General features: G+C 28.4%; 1 protein-coding gene across 1 annotated transcript in view; it reads left to right on the forward strand.

Annotated features, from left to right (window-relative positions):
* Window positions 1–3,079: 3,079 nt before the first annotated feature.
* LOC138305920 (lambda-crystallin homolog) overlaps window positions 3,080–27,028 on the forward strand; it is a 47,351-nt gene continuing 23,402 nt past the window's right edge. The window contains 2 exon segments of the mRNA XM_069246215.1: window positions 3,080–3,160; window positions 5,546–5,780. Coding sequence (XP_069102316.1) covers window positions 3,123–3,160; window positions 5,546–5,780 — 273 coding nt within the window. The 5' untranslated portion in view covers window positions 3,080–3,122.

Here is a 27,028-nt window from a genome sequence, read left to right on the forward strand (position 1 = left end):
TGAAAATATGCTAAAGGGAAATAACTCTATTTTGTGGATCAAGACAAAAAGGTGCGCTCGATTACAACGTTCTTGATAATCTTTGGCAAAATTATTTATTTTTTTGGATCGACAACCATGCTATTTTGTTTAAATTCTTTATATACGTAAAAACGATGATATAGAGTTTTTATTCGATTTTAGGTCATGAATAGCCATCATACATGTAACGTTGCATGCTTCAAACTTTTCACATTTTAAATTTCTCCAGAAAGAATAAATCTACGTTAATTAAGTTAATCTCTAACTGTTAAGTTAGTTCTACTGGTGGGATTTATAGCCTAGCTGAAACTTCTTTGAAATTATCCTGTGACATGGTTCCGGAACATGGATTATTATTATTTAGGTTGATCGGAAATCCAAGATTGTCGCCACAATATAGCCCGAGCTATCGCCGCAGCAGCTAGCCACCTTGAAAACATATTTTGACTGAACTTCTTCTCGAATTCTACCTGTGGAACTTGCTCATTTTTTTTAATATAACAGAGATTTAGGTGACAGTGTACAGTAGATTTGAAAAATTCAGCAAAATAAAGTGCAGGCTTTAATTATGTACACACAGCTTTTTAACCTTAAATGACATCTATATAAAAGTATATATATTTTTAATCTACACAACATTTGCAATTGTTATGCAGAGTTCATTTTTGGACAGGTCTGCTTTTTGTGGTTTTGTGAGCCTGTAAAAACCATGGTAACCAAATTTGTTTTTTTGAAAAATGCTAAAAATTGGGATTTTCAACCCAAAATTACACCCCCTCTAGGAGAATTTTTTTCTGGGACACAGTTTAAAACCAAACATCACTGCCGTGATAGCGGAACTGAGCCTATTTCGATATAGGTATATCATAAAACTTTTGAGCAATCTTACCTCGTAGCCCGGCTACCAATTTCTGCTGCTACAGTATTGAGTTTTTCCATCGGAGACGCACATTGGGATACCCTCTAAACCATTAATCTCGAACCCATTTTGGGGAATTTCTTTATGCAAACGTGAAGCCTGCATATAATTCTCTAGATTGAATTCACCAATTCTAGGATATATACATTTTTTTATGCATATAATAAAACAGGGGCTTTCTGCTTGAATTTCTTTATGCAAATGTGAAGCCTACTTATAATTCTCTAGATTGAATTCACCAATTTTAGGATATATACATTTTTTATTTTTTTTTATGCATATAATAAAACAGGGACTTTCTGCTTAATAAACTGTACACTGCTACCTTAGAACTGATATTCTAATACGAAAGCCGATTGGGCTCATTTTGGCAGAAGAAAAAAAAGGCGTTTTTAGGCCTACGTAAAAATTTGGTGGTATTACGAATATTACGCAAAACTATCGTTTCATTACGCGAAACTTTGTTGGCGTTATATGACAGGCCGTAAAGAGTAACAACTTAATAAAGTGTGCGCATCAATGGGTACTATGTAACCTTACCAAGCGCAGTTGGCATTCATCAGTCTATGAGCTGCCATCCGCTTATTATGACGTCAATATCACTGTGATGTCACCATTGTCGTGCCAGCACGGAAGATGGCTGTTCTAATGGCTGTTTATTTATCCATCATAGACGCAAAATCTCTTGGGATTTCATCATAAAATTCTTATTAAATGTAAATATAAGCATTGAGTGTCTTTAAGTTGGCATTCATGGCCAAAATGAATGCCAACTAGACAATGCGCTAGCGCTTCATGTTGAATTTGCCTCTGTCTAGCTGCGATGACGTACATGTAGCTCTGAACGACGGACGGAAGCTTTCTGACACATGGTCGTCGTCAGAACGGAGTGGACGCAGGTTATGATTATTCGTCCTAGCCTCTGTCCAGTTGGCATTTATATTGGATATATATATAGAAAAGACATTTCTATTAAGCATTATTCTCAATATCTTTTGGGGTTATGAAGTCATAGACAAAATGTGGAAGGACATTCTTCATAGACGCGAACTGACTTTATATCCACCCTGAACCGCTGCTATCTCATTGGCCGGCTATAAAAAGTCTTTCTTCTCGAGAAGTTGTTCATCATTCTTCATAGACGCGAACTGGCGTTATATCCACCCTGGACCGCTGCAATCTCATTGGCCAGCTATAAAAAAAAGCTATAAAAAGTCTCTCGTTTCGGGACGTTGTACATCCATGTATAGATTTTGTCGTTACTATTACTGGGGAACAGGGAGAGGGGGCACTTGCCTTGAAATGTGGTTTATAGCCGCTAAAGGTAGGCGGGTTAGAAATTTCGAGTCTTTTAGCTTGACACCCTTCTCGTATATATAGTGCCATCATGTAGAGTATGAATTTCATTGTGGTTTTTTTTATCCAGACCTCTAAAACGTCTAAAATGGCCCTAGGGTACTCTGGTGGGTCAATGGTTATACAATCTGTAACTAATTCTCAGATCCCTGTGCCCTGGACTATCTCATTGTAAAATTGGAGGCGGTTCAGGAGAAAACAACTGACCAATCACGTGCCTGCAAAGACTTCCTTTGAAGACTACATAGAGAGGGAGAGAGGGTGGGAGAGAGAGCGTAAAATAAGCCACACAATCACCCACAGTGTACCGTTATACGATTATTTACATATGTAGGTGAATATCAAAGGGCTACATCACCCGTTCTGTTCATATTGCTTCTCGCTAAATACTACAGTATATGTAGTTCGGCGGTGGATATACAGTAACGACATTATTGGTAACCCCTGGAATATCGAGGATGTTGCCATATATAAATACGCTACACAAAAGTAAATACGCTAATAATTACATAAGCATGTACAGTTAAACCTGCCTTAGCGACCACCGAGTCTGTATAAAGACCACATGCTTAGTTGTACATATATGTAAGAACACTTTCTCAATGTTCCAAATAGATCTAGTCAATAAAGAATACGTATACATGGTTATAAAGATTTTTTTCTTGGTCCTTTGGATACTATTCATATGCAGGTTAATCTTAAAATGCCATCGCAAAGCAGACGACGGTGATTAAATAGGAGCGATAACTCTATATATATAGTGGGCGAAATTATAGCGGCGCATTCGATTCGAGTGTAGAGTATACATGCAGTAAGACGAGGCGAGATGGCATCCTCCTCCAAGAAGATCGGGATAGTTGGCAGGTAGATATTTTTATATGGAGATTTAGTCTGCTATTCTGATAAGGAATCTGTTTAAATAAAGATTGAATGTAATGTCATGCGGCATAACTCTTGGAGTTAGGCTAGCGAGATAGGTTGCGGTACGGTGTGACCTGTTTACCTACGAATAGGGTTGTTATCTAAGTCACCAGCAACTTTATGTGGTTGCACTCGATAAATTATAGATTAATAATTCTCTGCAGCACATGTTACATAATGTAAATTGTAACGTACATGTCTGCATGTACTCACGTATGGCAAGCCGTTTGGGTTTTTACCTATTGAAATGAAGATATTTGTATTCAAAATAAAGATATCTGTATTTCTACAACTATTAGAGATATCTGTATTTGAATTAGAAATATCTTTGATTGAATTAAGAGATATCTTTAATTGAATTAGAGATATCTGTATTTGAATTACAGATATCACTATTTAAAATAGAGATATCTCTATTTAAACACGAAATAGAGATATCTCTAATTCAAATACAGATATCTCTAATTCAATTAAAGATATCTGCATTTCATTGTAAATAAAGATATCTGCATTTAAATAAAGATATCTTTAATTCAAATACAGATATCTCTAATTCAATTAAAGATATCTCTAATTCAATTAAAGATATCTGCATTTCATTGTAAATAAAGATATCTGCATTTAAATAAAGATATCTTTAATTCAAATACAGATATCTCTAATTCAATTAAAGATATCTCTATTTCAAATGCAGATATTTCTAATTGTTGTAGAAATACAGATATCTTTATTTCAAATACAGATATCTCTATTTGTTGACATGAAATAGAGATATCTGTATTTAACTATCAAATAGAAAAACGACTGCTCCCTTGACTCTCCGTTTTGCGCATGACGGAAGTAAAGCAGTAGTGACGCAAAATATGGCGGGGAATGCAGACGGTGTTACAACGTTTCCGCTTTCAATATTATTCAATTATAGCTGCAACAGTTCGCTGTTTTTCGGAGAGCAGTTGCCATGTCCTGTTCTTAAGAAATCCCCTCCAAAGGAGCAAGTTTATCGGTTTAATAGACCTACAATTATCATACATGCATATGGATTCTTAAAATCCAATTCAATTAAAAGCGTTTCATTAAAATTGATCAGGATTAATCATTATTTTCTTTGTGTTTCAAAATTAATCTTCGTACTGAGCAAACACGTGGAAATACAGATATCTTTAATTCAAATAGAGATATCTCTAGATATCTCTATTTTAAATAGAGATATCTGTATTGCAAAATAATTGCAGATATCTGTAATTCAATTAAAGATATCTCTATTTTAAATAGAGATATCTATTTGAAATAGAGATATCTGTATTTGAATTACAGATATCTGTATTTCAAATGAAGACATATCTATATAAACGAAATTAAAGATATTTTTATTTGAAATAGGGATATCTTTAATTTAAATAGTGATATCTCTAATAGTGATATTTTAAATAAAGATATCGTTAATTGGACAATAATTAAAGATATCTCTATTTAAAATAAAGATATCTCAATTAAGATTAAAGATATCTGTAATTCAAAAAGAGATATCTGAATTTGAAATAGAGATATCTGTAATTTAAAAGAAGATATCTCTATTTTCAGTTGAAATAGAGATATCTTAATTTAAATTACAGATATCTTTAATTAAATAGAGATATCTTTATTTGAATTACAGATATCTTTAATTAAATAGAGATATCTTCATTCTAAATAGAGATATCTTTAATTAAATAGAGATATCTTCATTTCAATAGATAAAAACCCAAACGGCTTGCCATACTCACGCCGTCATTACAATATGTATGCATTCCTATGCAATACCTCTATTACTGTACACATGCACTTGTACAGACGAATGCCATGTAATAAGTAAATATCTCATGTACTGAAATTATAAATTACATATAAAAATAAAAACGTGTAATCCCAAAATGTACAATCTGTAATATATTGACAGTAACGTTGACAGTCAAGTATATGGAATCAAATGTAGAAATAATACCTACATGTGCATGTTACCTGTAATCTGCATAACACATAATTATGTTTTACAATACACAATACTTTGTGTATATAACATACATAATGCTATTGTATACAATGTAGTACTATCTAAATCTCTGGTAATACAATGTAATGCAGCCACATGTGATACATGTACATTGTAATACAATATCTATGTCAACAAATTGTGTCACAAGTGACAACACAATAGTATTAAGGTTCATATTATAATACAATGTATGTAACATTCTAAAGTGACCCAGGCTGTTAAAAGGATGTTTTATATAAGCCAATCAAATGAAATGACCAAACCAAATATTCTTATTATTATTTATTGTGTTTCAGTGGCCTTATTGGGCAGAACTGGTCAATGATATTTGCCAGCGCTGGCTATAATGTGACAGTGTTTGATGTCGACCCAGACCAGCTAAAACGTACACAATCTAGCCTCAAATCTACACTGGAGCAGTATGAACGTGATGGCTACCTAAGAGGCAAGCTGACCGCTGTTCAACAAATGGCTTTAATATCTACCAGTAGTTCTATCTCAGACTGTCTCAAAGATGCATTCTATGTTCAGGTATGACATCCAGATAATATGTATGCTATGTGTATGATTTGTTAGTATGATATGTATGTTATGTGTATGATTTGTTACTATGACATGTATGTTATGTGTATGGTTTGTTATTATGATATGTATGTTATGTGTATGGTTTCTTAGTATGACATGTATGTTATGTGTATGATTTGTTAGTATATGTATGTAATGTGTATGGTTTGTTAGTATGATATGTATGTTATGTGTATGATTTGTTAGTATATGTATGTAATGTGTATGGTTTGTTAGTATATGTATGTAATGTGTATGGTTTGTTAGTATGATATGTATGTTATGTGTATTGTTTGTTAGTATGATATGTATGTTATGTGTATGGTTTGTTAGTATGACATGTATGTTATGTGTATGATTTGTTAGTATATGTATGTAATGTGTATGGTTTGTTAGTATGATATGTATGTTATGTGTATGGTTTGTAAGTATGACATGTATGTTATGTGTATGATTTGTTAGTATGATATGTATGTTATGTGTATATTTGTTAGTATGATATGTATGTTTATTGTATGATTTCTTAGTATGATATGTATGTTATGTGTATGATTTGTAAGTAGTATGATATGTATGTTATGTGTATGATTTGTTAGTATGATATATGGTATGTGTATGATTTGTTAGTATGATATGTATGTTATGTGTATGATTTGTTAGTATGACATGTATGTTATGTGTATGGTTTGTTAGTATGATATGTATGTTATGTGTATGGTTTGTTAGTATGACATGTATGTTATGTGTATGATTTGTTAGTATATGTATGTAATGTGTATGGTTTGTTAGTATGATATGTATGTAATGTGTATGGTTTGTTAGTATGATATGTATGTTATGTGTATGATTTGTTAGTATATGTATGTAATGTGTATGGTTTGTTAGTATATGTATGTAATGTGTATGGTTTGTTAGTATGATATGTATGTTAGTATGACATGTATGTTATGTGTATGATTTGTTAGTATATGTATGTAATGTGTATGGTTTGTTAGTATGATATGTATGTTATGTGTATGATTTGTTAGTATGATATGTATGTTATGTGTATGATTTGTTAGTATGATATGTATGTTATGTGTATGATTTGTTAGTATGATATGTATGTTATGTGTATGATTTGTTAGTATGATATGTATGTTATGTGTATGATTTGTTAGTATGATATGTATGTTATGTGTATTATTTGTTAGTATGATATGTATGTTATGTGTATGGTTTGTTAATATGAAATGTATGTTATGTGTATGATTTGTTAGTATGATGTGTATGATTTGTTAGTATGATATGTATGTTATGTGTATGATTTGTTAGTATGATATGTATGTTATGTGTATGGTTTGTTAGTATGATATGTATGTTATGTGTATGATTTGTTAGTATGATATATGTATGTTATTGTGTATGATTTGTTAGTATGATATGTATGTTATTTGTATGATTTGTTAGCATGATATGTATGTTATGTGTGTATGATTTGTTAGCATGATATGTATGTTATGTGTATGATTTGTTAGTATGATATGTATGTTATGTGTATGGTTTGTTAGTATGATATGTATGTTATGTGTATGGTTTGTTAGTATGATATGTATGTTATGTGTATGGTTTGTTAATATGAAATGTATGTTATGTGTATGATTTGTTAGTATGATGTGTATGATTTGTTAGTATGATATGTATGTTATGTGTATGATTTGTTAGTATGACATGTATGTTATGTGTATGATTTGTTAGTATATGTATGTAATGTGTATGGTTTGTTAGTATATGTATGTAATGTGTATGGTTTGTTATTATATGATATGTATGTTATGTGTATGGTTTTTGTTAGTATATGTATGTAATGTGTATGGTTTGTTAGTATATATGTATGTTATGTGTATGGTTTGTTAGTATGATATGTATGTTATGTGTATGGTTTGTTAGTATGATATGTATGTTATGTGTATGGTTTGTTAGTATGATATGTATGTTATGTGTATGATTTGTTAGTATGATATGTATGTTATGTGTATGGTTTGTTAGTATGATATGTATGTTATGTGTATGGTTTGTTAGTATGATATGTATGTTATGTGTATGGTTTGTTAGTATGATATGTATGTTATGTGTATGGTTTCTTAGTATGATATGTATGTTATGTGTATGATTTGTTAGTATGATATGTATGTTATGTGTATGGTTTGTTAGTATGATATGTATGTTATGTGTATGGTTTGTTATGTGTGTATGATTTTTAGTATGATTATGTTATGTGTATGATTTGTTAGTATGATATGTATGTTATGTGTATGATTTGTTAGTATGATATGTATGTTATGTGTATGGTTTGTTTAGTATGATATGTATGTTATGTGATGATTTGTTAGTATGATATGTATGTTATGTGTATGATTTGTTAGTATGATATGTATGTTATGTGTATGATTTGTTAGTATGATATGTATGTTATGTGTATGATTTGTTAGTATGATATGTATGTTATGTGTATGATTTGTTAGTATGATATGTATGTTATGTGTATGGTTTGTTAGTATGATATGTATGTTATGTGTATGATTTGTTAGTATGATATGTATGTTATGTGTATGGTTTGTTAGTATGATATGTATGTTATGTGTATGGTTTGTTAGTATGATATGTATGTTATGTGTATGGTTTGTTAGTATGATATGTATGTTATGTGTATTGTTTGTTAGTATGATATGTATGTTATGTGTATGGTTTGTTAGTATGATATGTATGTTATGTGTATGGTTTGTTAGTATGATATGTATGTTATGTGTATGATTTGTTAGTATGATATGTATGTTATGTGTATGATTTGTTAGTATGATATGTATGTTATGTGTATGATTTGTTAGTATGATATGTATGTTATGTGTATGTTTGTTAGTATGATATGTATGTTATGTTGTTTGTTAGTATGATATGTATGTTATGTGTATGGTTTTTGTTGATATGATATGTATGTTATGTGTTATGTGTATGGTTTGTTAGTATGATGATATGTATGTTATGTGTATGGTTTGTTAGTATGATATGTATGTTATGTGTATGGTTTGTTAGTATGATATGTATGTTATGTGTATGGTTTGTTAGTATGATATGTATGTTATGTGTATGGTTTGTTAGTATGATATGTATGTTATGTGTATGGTTTGTTAGTATGATATGTATGTTATGTGTATGATTTGTTAGTATGATATGTATGTTATGTGTATGGTTTGTTAGTATGATATGTATGTTATGTGTATGGTTTGTTAGTATGATATGTATGTTATGTGTATGGTTTGTTAGTATGATATGTATGTTATGTGTATGGTTTGTTAGTATGATATGTATGTTATGTGTATGGTTTGTTAGTATGATATGTATGTTATGTGTATGATTTGTTAGTATGATATGTATGTTATGTGTATGGTTTGTTAGTATGATATGTATGTTATGTGTATGGTTTGTTAGTATGATATGTATGTTATGTGTATGGTTTGTTAGTATGATATGTATGTTATGTGTATGGTTTGTTAGTATGATATGTATGTTATGTGTATGGTTTGTTAGTATGATATGTATGTTATGTGTATGGTTTGTTAGTATGATATGTATGTTATGTGTATGGTTTGTTAGTATGATATGTATGTTATGTGTATGTTTGTTAGTATGATATGTATGTATGTGTATGTTGTTAGTATGATATGTATGTTATGTGTATGGTTTGTTAGTATGATATGTATGTTATGGTATGTGTATGATTTCTTAGTATGATATGTATGTTATGTGTATGGTTTGTTAGTATGATATGTATGTTATGTGTATGGTTTGTTAGTATGATATGTATGTTATGTGTATGATTTGTTAGTATGATATGTATGTTATGTGTATGATTTGTTAGTATGATATGTATGTATGTTATGTGTATGGTTTGTTAGTATGATATGTATGTTATGTGTATGGTTTGTTAGTATGATATGTATGTTATGTGTATGGTTTGTTAGTATGATATGTATGTTATGTGTTGTTGTAGTATGTGTATGTTTGTTAGTATGATATGTATGTTATGTGTATGATTTGTTAGTATGATATGTATGTTATGTGTATGGTTTGTTAGTATGATATGTATGTTATGTGTATGATTTGTTAGTATGATATGTATGTTATGTGTATGGTTTGTTAGTATGATATGTATGTTATGTGTATGATTTGTTAGTATGATATGTATGTTATGTGTATGATTTGTTAGTATGATATGTATGTTATGTGTATGATTTGTTAGTATGATATGTATGTTATGTGTAATGTTTTTGTTAGTATGATATGTATGTTATGTGTATGGATTTGTTAGTATGATATGTATGTTATGTGTATGATTTGTTAGTATGATATGTATGTTATGTGTATGGTTTGTTAGTATGATATGTATGTTATGTGTATGTTTGTTAGTATGATATGTATGTTATGTGTATGATTTGTTAGTATGATATGTATGTTATGTGTATGGTTTGTTAGTATGATATGTATGTTATGTGTATGGTTTGTTAGTATGATATGTATGTTATGTGTATGGTTTGTTAGTATGATATGTATGTTATGTGTATGGTTTGTTAGTATGATATGTATGTTATGTGTATGTTTGTTAGTATGAATGTATGTTATGTGTATGTTTGTTAGTATGATATGTATGTTATGTGTATGGTTTTTTGTTTTGTGTATGTTATATGTATGTTATGTGTATGGTTTGTTAGTATGATATGTATGTGTTATGTGTATGGTTTGTTAGTATGATATGTATGTTATGTGTATGGTTTGTTAGTATGATATGTATGTTATGTGTATGGTTTGTTAGTATGATATGTATGTTATGTGTATGTTTGTTAGTATGATATGTATGTTATGTGTATGTTTGTTATGATATGATATGTATGTTATGTGTATGGTTTGTTAGTATGATATGTATGTTATGTGTATGTTTGTTAGTATGATATGTATGTTATGTGTATGTTTGTTAGTATGATATGTATGTTATGTGTATGTTTGTTAGTATGATATGTATGTTATGTGTATGGTTTGTTATTATGATATGTATGTTATGTGTATGGTTTGTTAGTATGATATGTATGTTATGTGTATGATTTGTTAGTATGATATGTATGTTATGTGTATGGTTTGTTAGTATGATATGTATGTTATGTGTATGGTTTGTTAGTATGATATGTATGTTATGTGTATGTTTGTTAGTATGATGTATGTATGTTATGTGTATGGTTTGTTAGTATGATATGTATGTTATGTGTATGGTTTGTTAGTATGATATGTATGTATGTTTGTGTATGATATGTAGTTGTGTTGTTTGTTATGATATGTATGTTATGTGTATGGTTTGTTAGTATGATATGTATGTTATGTGTATGGTTTGTTAGTATGATATGTATGTTATGTGTATGGTTTGTTAGTATGATATGTATGTTATGTGTATGGTTTGTTAGTATGATATGTATGTTATGTGTATGGTTTGTTAGTATGATATGTATGTTATGTGTATGGTTTGTTAGTATGATATGTATGTTATGTGTATTGTTTGTTAGTATGATATGTATGTTATGTGTATGGTTTGTTAGTATGATATGTATGTTTATGTGTATGGTTTGTTAGTATGATATGTATGTTATGTGTATTGGTTTGTTAGTATGATATGTATGTTATGTGTATGGTTTGTTAGTATGATATGTATTGTTATGTGTATGGTTTGTTAGTATGATATGTATGTTATGTGTATGGTTTGTTAGTATGATATGTATGTTATGTGTATGATTTGTTAGTATGATATGTATGTTATGTGTATGGTTTGTTAGTATGATATGTATGTTATGTGTATTGTTTGTTAGTATGATATGTATGTTATGTGTATGGTTTGTTAGTATGATATGTATGTTTGTTTTTGTTATATGATATGTTATGTGTTTGTTAGTATGATATGTATGTTATGTGTATGGTTTGTGTATGGTTTGTTATGTGTATGATTTGTTGTATGATATGTATGTTATGTGTATGGTTTGTTAGTATGATATGTTTGTTATGTGTATGATTTGTTAGTATGATATGTATGTTATGTGTATGGTTTGTTAGTATGATATGTATGTTATGTGTATGATTTGTTAGTATGATATGTATGTTATGTGTATGTTTGTTAGTATGATATGTATGTTATGATGTAGTATGTTTGTTAGTATGATATGTATGTTATGTGTATGGTTTGTTAGTATGTATGTATTGTTATGTGTATGGTTTGTTAGTATGATATGTTTGTTATGTATGTATGATTTGTTAGTATGATATGTATGTTATGTGTATGGTTTGTTAGTATTATGTATGTTATGTGATGTTTGTTAGATGATATGTATGTTATGTGTATGGTTTGTTAGTATGATATGTATGTTATGTGTATGATTTGTTAGTATGATATGTATGTTATGTGTATGGTTTGTTAGTATGATATGTATGTTATGTGTATGGTTTTGTTAGTATGATGTATGTATGTTATGTGTATGATTTGTTAGTATGATATGTATGTTATGTGTATGTTTGTTAGTATGTTAGTATATGTATGTTATGTGTATGATTTGTTAGTATGATATGTATGTTATGTGTATGGTTTGTTAGTATGATATGTATGTTATGTGTATGATTTGTTAGTATGATTGTATGTATGTTATGTGTATGTTTGTTAGTATGATATGTATGTTATGTGTATGATTTGTTAGTATGATATGTATGTTATGTGTATGGGTGGTTTGTTAGTATGATATGTATGTTATGTGTATGGTTTGTTAGTATGATATGTATGTATGTTATGTGTATGGTTTGTTAGTATGATATGTATGTATGTGTTATGTGTATGTTTGTTAGTATGATATGTATGTTATGTGTATGGTTTGTTAGTATGATATGTATGTTATGTGTATGGTTTGTTAGTATGATATGTATGTTATGTGTATGGTTTGTTAGTATGATATGTATGTTATGTGTATGATTTGTTAGTATGATATGTATGTTATGTGTATGATTTGTTAGTATGACATGTATGTTATGTGTATGATGTTTGTGTATGTATGTATGTATGTTATGTATGATTTGTTAGTATGATATGTATGTTATGTGTATGATTTGTTAGTATGACATGTATGTTATGTGTATGGTTTGTTAGTATGACATGTATGTTATGTGTATGGTTTGTTAGTATGATATGTATGTTATGTGTATGGTTTGTTAGTATGATATGTATGTTATGTGTATGTTTGTTAGTATGATATGTATGTTATGTGTATGGTTTGTTAGTATGATATGTATGTTATGTGTATGATTTGTTAGTATGATATGTATGTTATGTGTATGGTTTGTTAGTATGATATGTATGTTATGTGTATGATTTGTTAGTATGATATGTATGTTATGTGTATTGTTTGTTAGTATGTATATGTATGTTATGTGTATGTTTGTTAGTATGACATGTATGTTATGTGTATGGTTTGTTAGTATGATATGTATGTTATGTGTATGATTTGTTAGTATGATATGTATGTTATGTGTATGGTTTGTTAGTATGATATGTATGTTATGTGTATGGTTTGTTAGTATGATATGTATGTTATGTGTATGGTTTGTATAGTATGATGTGTAGTTGTAGTATGATATGTATTATGTGTATGGTTTGTTGTATGATATGTATGTTGTGTATGGTTTGTTAGTATGACATGTATGTTATGTGTATGGTTTGTTAGTATGATATGTATGTTATGTGTATGGTTTGTTAGTATGATATGTATGTTATGTGTATTGTTTGTTAGTATGATATGTAGTTATGTGTATGGTTTGTTAGTATGATATGTATGTTATGTGTATGGATTTGTTAGTATGATATGTATGTTATGTGTATGATTTGTTAGTATGATATGTATGTTATGTGTATGATTTGTTAGTATGATATGTATGTTATGTGTATTGATTTGTTAGTATGATATGTATGTTATGTGTATGATTTGTTAGTATGATATGTATGTTATGTGTATGTTTGTTAGTATGATATGTATGTTATGTGTATGGTTTGTTAGTATGATATGTATGTTATGTGTATGGTTTGTTAGTATGATATGTATGTTATGTGTATGGTTTGTTTATGTATGTTATGTGTATGTTTAGTATGATATGTATGTTATGTGTATGGATTTGTTAGTTATATGTATGTATGTGTATGTATGTTAGTATGATATGTATGTATGTGTTATGTTTGTTATGTATGTATGTTATGTGTATGGTTTGTTAGTATGATATGTATGTTATGTGTATGGTTTTGTTAGTATGATATGTATGTTATGTGTATGATTTGTTAGTATGATATGTATGTTATGTGTATGATTTGTTAGTATGATATGTATGTTATGTGTATGATTTGTTAGTATGATATGTATGTTATGTGTATGGTTTGTTAGTATGATATGTATGTTATGTGTATGGTTTGTTAGTATGATATGTATGTTATGTGTATGGTTTGTTAGTATGATATGTATGTTATGTGTATTGTTTGTTAGTATGATATGTATGTTATGTGTATGGTTTGTTAGTATGATATGTATGTTATGTGTATGGTTTGTTAGTATGATATGTATGTTATGTGTATGGTTTGTTAGTATGATATGTATGTTATGTGTATGGTTTGTTAGTATGATATGTATGTTATGTGTATGGTTTGTTAGTATGATATGTATGTTATGTGTATGTTTGTTAGTATGATATGTATGTTATGTGTATGGTTTGTTAGTATGATATGTATGTTATGTGTATGGTTTGTTAGTATGATATGTATGTTATGTGTATGTTTTGTTAGTATGATATGTATGTTATGTGTATGATATGTTTGTTAGTATGATATGTATGTTATGTGTATGTTTGTTAGTATGATATGTATGTTATGTGTATGGTTTGTTAGTATGATATGTATGTTATGTGTATGGTTTGTTAGTATGATATGTATGTTATGTGTATGGTTTGTTAGTATGATATGTATGTTATGTGTATGGTTTGTTAGTATGATTATGTATGTTATGTGTATGGTTTGTTAGTATGATATGTATGTTATGTGTATGGTTTGTTAGTTATGATATGTATGTTATGTGTATGGTTTGTTAGTATGATATGTATGTTATGTGTATGGTTTGTTAGTATGATATGTATGTTATGTGTATGTATGTTTGTTAGTATGATATGTATGTTATGTGTATTGTTAGTTGTTAGTTATAATGATATGTATGTTATGTGTATGATTTGTTAGTATGATATGTATGTTATGTGTATGGTTTGTTAGTTATGATATGTATGTTATGGTGTATGGTTTGTTAGTATGATATGTATGTTAATGTGTATGGTTTGTTAGTATGATATGTATGCTATGTGTATGGTTTGTTAGTATGATATGTATGTTATGTGTATGGTTTGTTAGTATGATATGTATGTTATGTGTATGGTTTGTTAGTTATGATATGTATGTTATGTGTATGGTTTGTTAGTATGATATGTATGTTATGTGTATGGTTTTATATGATATGTATGTTATGTGTATGATTTGTTAGTATGATATGTATGTTATGTGTATGGTTTGTTAGTATGATATGTATGTTATGTGTATGGTTTGTTAGTATGATATGTATGTTATGTGTATGGTTTGTTAGTATGATATGTATTTATGTATGTTATGTTTATGTGTATGGTTTGTTAGTATGATATGTATGTTATGTGTATGGTTTGTTAGTATGATATGTATGTTATGTGTATGGTTTGTTAGTATGATATGTATGTTATGTGTATGGTTTGTTAGTATGATATGTATGTTATGTGTATGTTTGTTAGTATGATATGTATGTTATGTGTATGGTTTGTTAGTATGATATGTATGTTATGTGTATGGTTTGTTAGTATGATATGTATGTTATGTGTATGATTTGTTAGTATGATATGTATGTTATGTGTATGGTTTGTTAGTATGATATGTTATGTTATGTGTATGGTTTGTTAGTATGATATGTATGATTATGTGTATGGTTTGTTAGTATGATATGTATGTTATGTGTATGGTTTGTTAGTATGATATGTATGTTATGTGTATGGTTTGTTAGTATGATATGTATGTTATGTGTATGTTTGTTAGTTAGTATGATATGTATGTTATGTGTATGGTTTGTTATGTGTATGATTTGTTATGTATGAGTTATGTGTATGTGTTTGATTTGTTAGTATGATATGTATGTTATGTGTATGATTTGTTAGTATGATATGTATGTTATGTGTATGATTTGTTAGTATGATATGTATGTTATGTGTATGATTTTGTTAGTATGATATGTATGTTATGTGTATGGGTTTGTTAGTATGAGTTTATGTATGTTATGTGTATGATTTGTTAGTATGATATGTATGTTATGTTATGTGTATGGTTTGTTAGTATGATATGTATGTTATGTGTATGGTTTGTTAGTATGTTATGTATGTTATGTGTATGGTTTGTTAGTATGATATGTATGTTATGTGTATGGTTTGTTAGTATGATATGTATGTTATGTGTATGGTTTGTTAGTATGATATGTATGCTATGTGTATGGTTTGTTGTATGATATGTATGTATGTTTTGTTTATGTATGATGTTATGTGTATGGTTTTGTTAGTATGATATGTATGCTATGTGTATGATTTGTTAGTATGATATGTATGTTATGTGTATGATTTGTTAGTATGATATGTATGTTATGTGTATGATTTGTTAGTATGATATGTATGTTATGTGTATGATTTGTTAGTATGATATGTATGTTATGTGTATGTATGATTTGTTAGTATGATATGTATGTTATGTGTATTGTTTGTTAGTATGATATGTATGTTATGTGTATGGTTTGTTAGTATGTATGTATGTTATGATATGTGTTGTGTTATGTATGTTATGTATGTGTATGGTTTGTTAGTATGATATGTATGTTATGTGTATGGTTTGTTAGTATGATATGTATGTTATGTGTATGTTTGTTAGTATGATATGTATGTTAGTATGGTTTGTTATTATGATATGTATGTTATGTGTATGATTGTTTTGTTAGTATGATATGTATGTTATGTGTATGGTTTGTTAGTATGATATGTATGTTATGTGTATGGTTTGTTAGTATGATATGTATGTTTATGTGTATGATGGTTTGTTAGTATGATATGTATGTTATGTGTATGATTTGTTAGTATGTATATTGTATGTTATGTGTATATTTGTTGTTTATGTATGATATGTATGTTATGTGTATGATTTGTTAGTATGATATGTATGTTATGTGTATGTTTGTTAGTATGATATGTATGTTATGTGTATGATTTGTTAGTATGGATATGTATGTTATGTGTATGTTTGTTAGTATGATATGTATGTTATGTGTATGTGTTTGTTAGTATGATATGTATGTTATGTGTATGGTTTGTTAGTATGATATGTATGTTTATGTGTATGGTTTGTTAGTAATGATATGTATGTTATGTGTATGGTTTGTTAGTATGATATGTATGTTATGTGTATGGTTTGTTAGTATGACATGTATGTTATGTGTATGGTTTGTTAGTATGATATGTATGTTATGTGTATGATTTGTTAGTATGATATGTATGTTATGTGTATGATTTGTTAGTATGATATGTATGTTATTGTGTATGATTGTTTGGTTATGATATGTATGTTATGTGTATGTTTGTTAGTATGATATGTATGTTATGTGTATGGTTTGTTAGTATTGATATGTATGTTATGTGTATGGTTTCTTAGTATGATATGTATGTTATGTATGTTTGTTAGTATGATATGTATGTTATGTGTATGGTTTGTTAGTATGATATGTTATGTATGATGTGTAGTATGATTATGTATGTATGTGTATGGTATGTTAGTATGTTATGATTTGTATGGTTTGTTAGTATGATATGTATGTTATGTGTATGATTTGTTAGTATGATATGTATGTAATATGTGTATGGTTTGTTAGTATGATATGTATGTTATGTTATGTGTTGTATAATATGTTAGTATGATATGTATGTTATGTGTATGGTTTGTTAGTATGATATGTATGTTATGTGTATGGTTTGTTAGTATGATATGTATGTTATGTGTATGATTTGTTAGTATGAAATGTATGTTATGTGTATGATTTGTTAGTATGAAGATATGTATGTTATGTGTATGATTTGTTAGTATGATATGTATGTTATGTGTTTATAATGATATGTTAGTATGATATGTATTTGTATTATGTGTATGATTTGTTAGTATGATATGTATGTTATGTGTATGATTTGTTAGTATGATATGTATGTTATGTGTATGATTTGTTAGTATGATATGTATGTTATGTGTATGGTTTGTTAGTATGATATGTATGTTATGTGTATGATTTGTTAGTATGATATGTATGTTATGTGTAGATTATGTTTCTTAGTATGATATTGTATGTTATGATATGTATGTTATGTGTATTTGTTAGTATGATATGTATGTTATGTTATGGTTTGTATGGTTTGTTAGTATGATATGTATGTTATGTTGTGTATGATTTGTTTAGTATGATATGTATGTTATGTGTATGATTTGTTAGTATGATATGTATGTTATGTGTATGGTTTGTTTGTATGATATGTATGTTATGTGTATGATTTGTTAGTATGATATGTATGTTATGTGTATGGTTTGTTAGTATGATATGTATGTTATGTGTATGGTTTGTTAGTATGATATGTATGTTATGTGTATGGTTTTGTTATTAGTATGATATGTATGTTATGTGTATGATTTGTTAGTATGATATGTATGTTATGTGTATGGTTTGTTAGTATGATATGTATGTTTATGTGTATGATTTGTTAGTATGATTATGTATGTTATTGTTATGTGTATGATTTGTTAGTATGATATGTATGTTATGTGTATGATTTGTTAGTATGATATGTATGTTATGTGTATGATTTGTTAGTTTGATTATGTATGTTATGTTTATGTGTATGTTATGTTATGTTTATGTATATGTGTATGTTATGTAGTATGTGTATGTATGTATTTGTTAGTATGATATGTATGTTATGTGTATGGTTTGTTAGTATGATATGTTTGTTATGTGTATGATTTGTTAGTATGATATGTATGTTATGTGTATGATTTGTTTAGTTATGATATGTATGTTATGTGTATGGTTTGTTAGTATGATATGTATGTTATGTGTGATGGTTTGTTAGTATGATATGTATGTTATGTGTATGATTTGTTAGTATGATATGTATGTTATGTGTATGATTTGTTAGTATGATATGTATGTTATGTGTATGGTTTGTTAGTAGTGATATGTATGTTTATGTGGTATGGTTTGTTAGTATGATATGTATGTTATGGTGTATGGTTTGTTTAGTTGATATGTATGTTATGTGTTATATGTTTGTTAGTATGATATGTGTATGTTTATGTGTATGTATGTTTGTAGTATGTTATGTATGTTATAGTGTATGGTTTGTTAGTATGATATGTATGTTATGTGTATGGTTTGTTAGTATGATATGTATGTTATGTGTATGATTTGTTAGTATGATTGTATGTTATGTGTATGGTTGTTAGTCATGATATGTATGTTATGTGTATGTTTTGTTAGTATGATATGTATGTTATGTGTATGTTTGTTAGCATGATATTGTATGTTTTGTGTATGCATTTGTTGGTATGATATGTATGTTATGTTAATGTGTTATGGATTTGTTAGTATGATATGTATGTTATGTGTTGCAAATGTGTATGTATGTCCGTGTTTGCTTATGCTGTTTGCGTTTGTTCATAGGCATTTGTATGTATGTTGTGGATGCTGTGTCATGTATGTAATGTCAAGTTATGTGTAAGTTTGTTAGTTTGAGTGTTTGTTATGTGATATGAGTCCTTAGTATGATATGAATGTTTTGTGTGCTGATCAATGTCTTATTATGCTATGGTGTAATGTCTGTTGTGTATGAGCTTTCTTTTTTTTATGATGCATGTATTGTTGTATGTATAGTATTAAGGCGTGCTATCTATGTTTATTATGCTATGTGTATGTATGTATGGTGCTATCTTGTCTGTATGCTATGTATATGTATGTAATGGTGCTGCTATGTTTGTTATGTTAAGTTGTATGTAAATTGATAAGCTGCCTATCTATGTTGTTATGTTATGTGTATTAAGTTATGGTGCTATCTATGTTTTGTTTAATGTTTGTGATGTATGTTTATGGTGGCTATCTATGTTTGTTATGCTATGTGATATGTACGTATGGTGCGCTATACTTGTTTGTTATCTATGTGTAGTGAATGTATATGTGTGCTAAATATGTTTGTTATGTTATGTGTGTGTATGTTATAGAATTATCTATGTTTTTATGCTATGTGTATGTATGTAGGGTTATGGTGCTATATATGTTTGTCTATGCTATGTTTATGTATGTTATGGGTGCTATATATGATGTTATGATATATGTGTATGTATGATAAGGTGTTATCAATGTACCGTTCTGCATGTGTTAATGTTATGTGTATGACCTACATTGTACTTGTATGTTTTTCCCTATGTGTATACCTATGTATGTGTATGTATTTATGTATGTGTATGACCTATGTATGTTATGTGTATGTATGACCTACATTGTATGTGTGTATGTATGTGTATGACCTATGTATTACAGTATGTTATGTATGTATGTATGTATGACCTACATGTACTGTATGTTGTGTGTTATGTATGTATGTACCTATTGTATTATGTATGTATGTATGTATGTATGTATGTTGTATGTCTATGTATGTATGTATGTATGTATGTATGTATGTATGTATGTATACTATGTATGTATGTATGTATGTATGTATGACCTACATGTTATTATGTATGTATGTATGTGTATACTATGTATGTACTTATGTATGTATGTATTATGTGTATGTATGTATGTATGTATGTATGTATGTATGTATGTATGTGTATGTTATTATGTATGTATGTATGTGTATGTGTATGTGTTATGTATTATGTGTGCGTATAGTGTTTGTTATGTTTTATGTGGTATGATATGTATGGTGCTATCTATGTTTGATATGTTATTTGTGTGTATGTATGGTGCTTTCCTATGTTTGTTATGTTATGTGTATTTATGTTATGGTGCTGTCTATGTTTGTTATGTTATGTGAATGTATGTTATGGTGTTATCTATGTTTTGTTATCTATGTTATGTATGTTATGGTGTTTAACTATGTTTGTTAAGCTATGTGTAAGTATGTTATCGGTGATATCAATGTTTTTATGCTATGTGTATGTATGTTATGGTGCTATCTATGTTTGTTATGTTATGTGTTTGTATGTTATGGTGCTGTCTATGTTTTGTATGTTATGTGTATAGTATTGTTTATGGTATCTATTTAATGTTTGTTATGCTATGTGTCTGATATGTAAGTTAGTGCTATCTATGGTTGCTTAAGCTACTGAAATATGTATGTGATGTTATATTTGTTAGTCTATATCAATGTTTATGTGTATGGTTTATGTAGTATATATTATGTTATGAGTAGATTAACTATGGATTTATGTATGCTATGTATGGTCTATGTATGTGTTATGGTGTTCTAATGTATGTGTTGTGTTTATGTTATATGTATTTATGTATGGTATACTTTATGTATGTATATGTCTATGTTATGTAATGGTGTATCTAATTTATAATATGTATGTTATGTTTGTTATTTTATGTATGATATGTATGTTAGGTGTATGTCTATGTATGTGTAATATGTTGTTTGTAATGTATGTTATGGTGTTAGTATATATGCATGTTTATGTGTAGATGTGTATGTATGTTATGTGTCTATTTATGTGTATTTTATTTATGTATATATTTTGTGTATGTGTATGTGTATGTAGGTATGTCTTTGCTATGTAATGTGTATGGTATGTGTTCTATATATGTATGTGTATGTGTATAGTATTATGTATTGTATGTATGTTATGTGTATGGTATGTTTATGTCTATGTATCTATGTATGCATGTATGTGGTATATGTAATGTAATGTAATGGTGTCTATCTATGTATGTTTGTGATGCCTATGTGTGTCTATGTTATGGTGTGGTAGCTATGTATTTATGTATGCTAGTGTATGTATGTATGATAAATGTATCTATCTATCAATTGTCCGTAATGCTTATGTGTATGTATGGATAGTGGTGCTATGGTTTGTATGTTATGGCATCTGTATGTATGTTATAGTGTCTAACTAAGTTTGTTGTCCTATGTTATGTATGATATTGTGCTATCTATGTGGTTTTGTATGTGTCTGTGTATGTATGTTATGGTCTTATCTATGTTTTGTTTTGCTATGTCTAGGTATTTTATATAGGTGCTAAATATTTTGTTATGCTGTTATGTGTTTCTATGTAATGGGCTGTCAATGTATGTTATTATTTGTGTCTGTATGTTATGAGGTGCTTTCTATGTTTGTTATGTTATGTTGGTATGTATGTTATGGTGCATATGTATGTTAGTTATCGGATGTATGTATCTATTGTTATGTATGCTCTGATATGTTTTGTTTAGTTATGTGGTGTATGTATGTTATGGGTGCTGATATATGTTTGTATATAGCTATGTGTAATGTTTGTTATCGTGCGAAATATATATTTTTTTGTTATGTCATTTGTATGTATATGTATGGGTGCTACCTATGTATGTATGTTATGTCATGGTGTATGTATGTATGGTGCTGTCTCTGATTGTATGTAATGTGTATGTATGTATTTATGTGTGTTATCTATGTTTGTTAAGCTATGTCGTGTATGTATGTATGTATGTATGTATGTGAGTCATATATGTATTTTTATGCTAGGGTGTATGTATAGATATGTTTGTGCAACTATGTCCGTTTGCTATGTGTCTATGTAATGGTTAAGTATGTTTGTCTATGTCTGTTCATGCTGGTCTATGTATGTTAATGGTATTGTGTCTATGTTTTGTTAAGCTATGTGTATGAATGTTAAGGTGCCTGTCTATTTTGTTTATGTATGATGTATGTAAAGGTAATGTTGCTGTTATGTATTTTTGTATATTTGTCTTTTGTAATGTAGTGTATGTATGCTATCTAAGTTTGTTTAGTTGTCTTTGTATGTTTGTAGTATGTTGTCTATCTATGTAATGTATTATGCTATGTATATATGTATGTTATGTGTGCTGTAAATGTTTTGTATGTATGTTAGGTATGTATGTATGTATGTATGTACTGGCGTGAATGTATGTATGTATGTTATGTATGTATGTATGTATGTCTGTGTCTATCCATGTATGTGTTTATTCATTGTGTATGTATGTTATGGGTGCTATCGTATGTAGTGGTTAAGTTATGTATGTATGCTATGTGTAGATGTATGCCATGTTTTTAAGTATGTTGTCTATGTATGTATGTATCGTATATATGTATGCTATCTATGGGATGTAGTATGGGTGTATGTGTCTATGTAATGTTATGGGTGTGTCTATGTCTGTATGTTTGTATATACTTTATGTGTATCTATGTTATGTATGTGTATGATATGTTAGTATATGTTTGGATGTGTATGTATTGGTAGTATATGTATGTATGCATGTATGGTTTGTTATGTATGTATGTATGGTATGTCTGTATGGTCTTTCTAAGTATATATGTGTATGTTTGATATGTCTATGTAGTATGTTTGTACATATGTTTTTATGTATGTTATGTGTGTCCTATGAATGTAATGCTATGTATCTATGTAATGCTATGTTTGTATGGTGTGTTATGTATATATGTAATTTATGTGTATTTTGGTATTATGTATGTATTTTATGTGTGCTTTGTAATGTTTCTTATGTGTCTATGTATGTATGTATGTGTCTATGTATGTTATTAATGTTTGTTATGTATGTATGTATGTATGTTATGTGTCAATCATGTTTGTTATGTATGTTATGTATGTATATATGTATGGTGTTTGTTATGTTATGATATGGTAGTTATGTAGCTACTTGTATGTTTGTTAAGCACTGTGTATGATATGTTATGTGCTATGTATAGTGTGTTATGTATATAGTGTATGCATGTCATGTTATTATGTTTGATATGTTCATGTGTATGTATGTTTGTTTGGTGTCTATGTTGGATGTAGATGTTATGTTTAGTGTGTGTGTATATGTATGGTATGATATGTATGTGTGTATGTATAATGTATTTGTATGTATGGATGTAGTATGTTCTATGTATGATCTAAGTGTCTATGTATGTTATGTGTGGTAAGTCTGTATGTTTGTTATGTAGATGTGTATGTTATGTATGTGTCTATGTTTTATGTGTGTATATGTATGTGCTGTGTATGAGTGTATGGCTGCAACATATGTATGTATGTTAATAGTGTATAATAGGTATGCTATCTATGTATGTATGTTATGTGTCTATGATTTGTGTGTATGTGTTATGTAATGTATGTGTATGTATGTGTTATTATGTTATGTGGTATGTATGTATGTGTGATATGTATGTTATGTCTATGTATAGTATGTATGTATGTATCTATGTTATATGTATGTTTTGTGTATATGTATTAGGTATGTATGTTATGTATGTATGTATGTATGTATGTTTGTTATGTATGTGTAGTGTATGTTGATAGTGTTAGTATGATATGTTTGTTATGTGTATATGTATGTATGTATGTGTCTTGGTATGTTAATGTGTCCGATTCTGTTTATGTATGTGTCTATGTATGTATTGTATGGAGTTATGTTAGTATGATATAATAGTCTATGTGTAATGTATTGCTATGTAGTATGTATGTGTATGTTATGTGTATGAATGTTAGGGTGCTATGTATGATATGGGTCTAATGTTGTATCGTATGTAATAATGTATGGTATGTGTCTATGTTGTTAGTGTGATATGTATGTGTATAGTGTAATGGTGTTATCTGTTAGTATGCTATGTATGTTATGTGTATATGGTGGTATAGTATGTATGTGTGTATGTTTATGTATATGGTATGGGTGTATGATATGTAAGTTTTGTCTATGGTATGTGTCAGTATGTATGTATGTTTATGTTGGTGGTTATGTTTAGTATGTATGTATGTTATGTGTATATTTGTTTGTTAATAGGTGTGCTATGTATGTATGTTATGTTATGGGATGTATGTATGTATGTGTATGCTATGTATGTATGTATGTATGGTATGTATGTATGTTTGTTAGTATGTTATGTTATGTGTATGTATGTTGGTTGTTGTTATGTGTCATTGTTATGTTATGTTTATGTTTGTATGTATGTTTAGGTGCTGTAATGTTATGTGTATATTTGTTATATGTCATGTATGTTATGTGTAGTATCTATGTAGTGTGAGATATGTATGTATGTTATGTATGAATATTTGTTAGTATGTATGTATTGTATGCTATTTGTATGGTATGTTATGTATGTATGTATGTATGCCGTAGTATGTATGTATGTATGTATGGTGCTATGGTTGTCTGTATTGCAATGAATATGTATGTTATGTTGTGCTATCTTTTTTTGTTATGCTATGTGTATGTTATAAGATGTATGGTTTGTATTATGTATGATAATGTTATGTAGGTTGTATGTAATGGTTATTTGTTTTGTATGACGTGTTTGTTATGTATGCTATGTGTATGATGTTATGTAAATATGTATGTTTGTTTATTTATGTTATTAGTATGTATGTTAGTTATGCTATCGTATGTTTGTTATGCTATATATATGTTATGTGTATGGTTTGTAGCATGATATGTAGTTTGTTATGTTATGTGTTTGTGTCTAGTTGAATATGTATGTAATGTGTATGTATTTGTTTGTATGTATGTCTATGTTATTGTCTATGGTGTGTATGGGTAAGTTTATGTAATGCTATGTATGTTATAAGTATGTTATGTTATGTCTATCTATGTATGTTATGAGTGTATGTTATGGGTGTTAGTATGTATTTATTTATGTTTGTGAATGTATGTTAGTAGGTGCTATGTATGTATTGTTATTTATTTGTCTATGTATCGTACTAAATGTACTTGTTATGTGTATGTTTGTGTGTATGTATGTAATGTAAGTATCTATGTAATGTATATTGTATTTAGGTGTATGTTATATGTGGTATTTTATGTTTGTTATGCTATTTGTATAGTATGTTATGTAGCCTATGTATGTTTGTATGTTATGTATAAGTATGTTGATGGTATGTCTATGTAGTGATTTTGTTATGTATGTATGTATGTATGTTATGTATGGTTTTGGTTATGTTTGATTATGTATGTGTATTGTATGTATATATGTTGCCTATATGAGTATGTGTTAATGTATGTGTGGTATGGTTGTATGTGCTATCTATGTTTATATGTATGATATGTATGTATGATATCTATGTGTGTGTAAATGTTTGTAATGTATTATGTGATATGTATTTTATTGTATGTGTGTTAGTATGAAATGTTATGCTATTTGTATGAGGGTTTGTGTCTATGTATGTATAGTTATGTTATGTGTGAGTATGTTATGTAATGTATGTATGTGTGGGTTTGTTAGTATGTATATGTATACATGTGTATGGTTTGTATGTATGTGATGTATGTTATGTTTTATGTGTATGTATGTTATTATGTATATATGTATGTTTGTTATGTATGTGTAATGTTTGTTATGAATGCTATGTTAAGTGTATGTTTATGTAATGTATGTGTATGTTTTGTATGTAGTGTATGTTTGTTATGTGATATTGTATGTATGTATATGGTATAGTTATCTGATTGTTATGCATATGTATGTATGTTATGGTATGTATGTATGTATGTATGTGTATGTGTATGCTTGTTATCTATGCTATATATATTGTGCTATGCTGTATGTGTCTTTGTTTGTATGTGTCTGAATGTTTTGTGTATATGTTGTTTTAGTGAGAATGATATGCTATGGATGGTATGATTTTTTGTTATGTTGTATGTATGTTTATACGTGCTATGTATGTATTTATGGTATGTGTCTATGGTATGTATGGTGCTATCTATGTGTCTTATAGTTATGTGTAATGTATGTTATGTTGCTATTAATGTTTGTATGTATGTAATGT

This window comes from Argopecten irradians, chromosome 1 (genome assembly GCF_041381155.1).
Source record: "Argopecten irradians isolate NY chromosome 1, Ai_NY, whole genome shotgun sequence".
Lineage (NCBI taxonomy): Eukaryota > Metazoa > Mollusca > Bivalvia > Pectinida > Pectinidae > Argopecten > Argopecten irradians.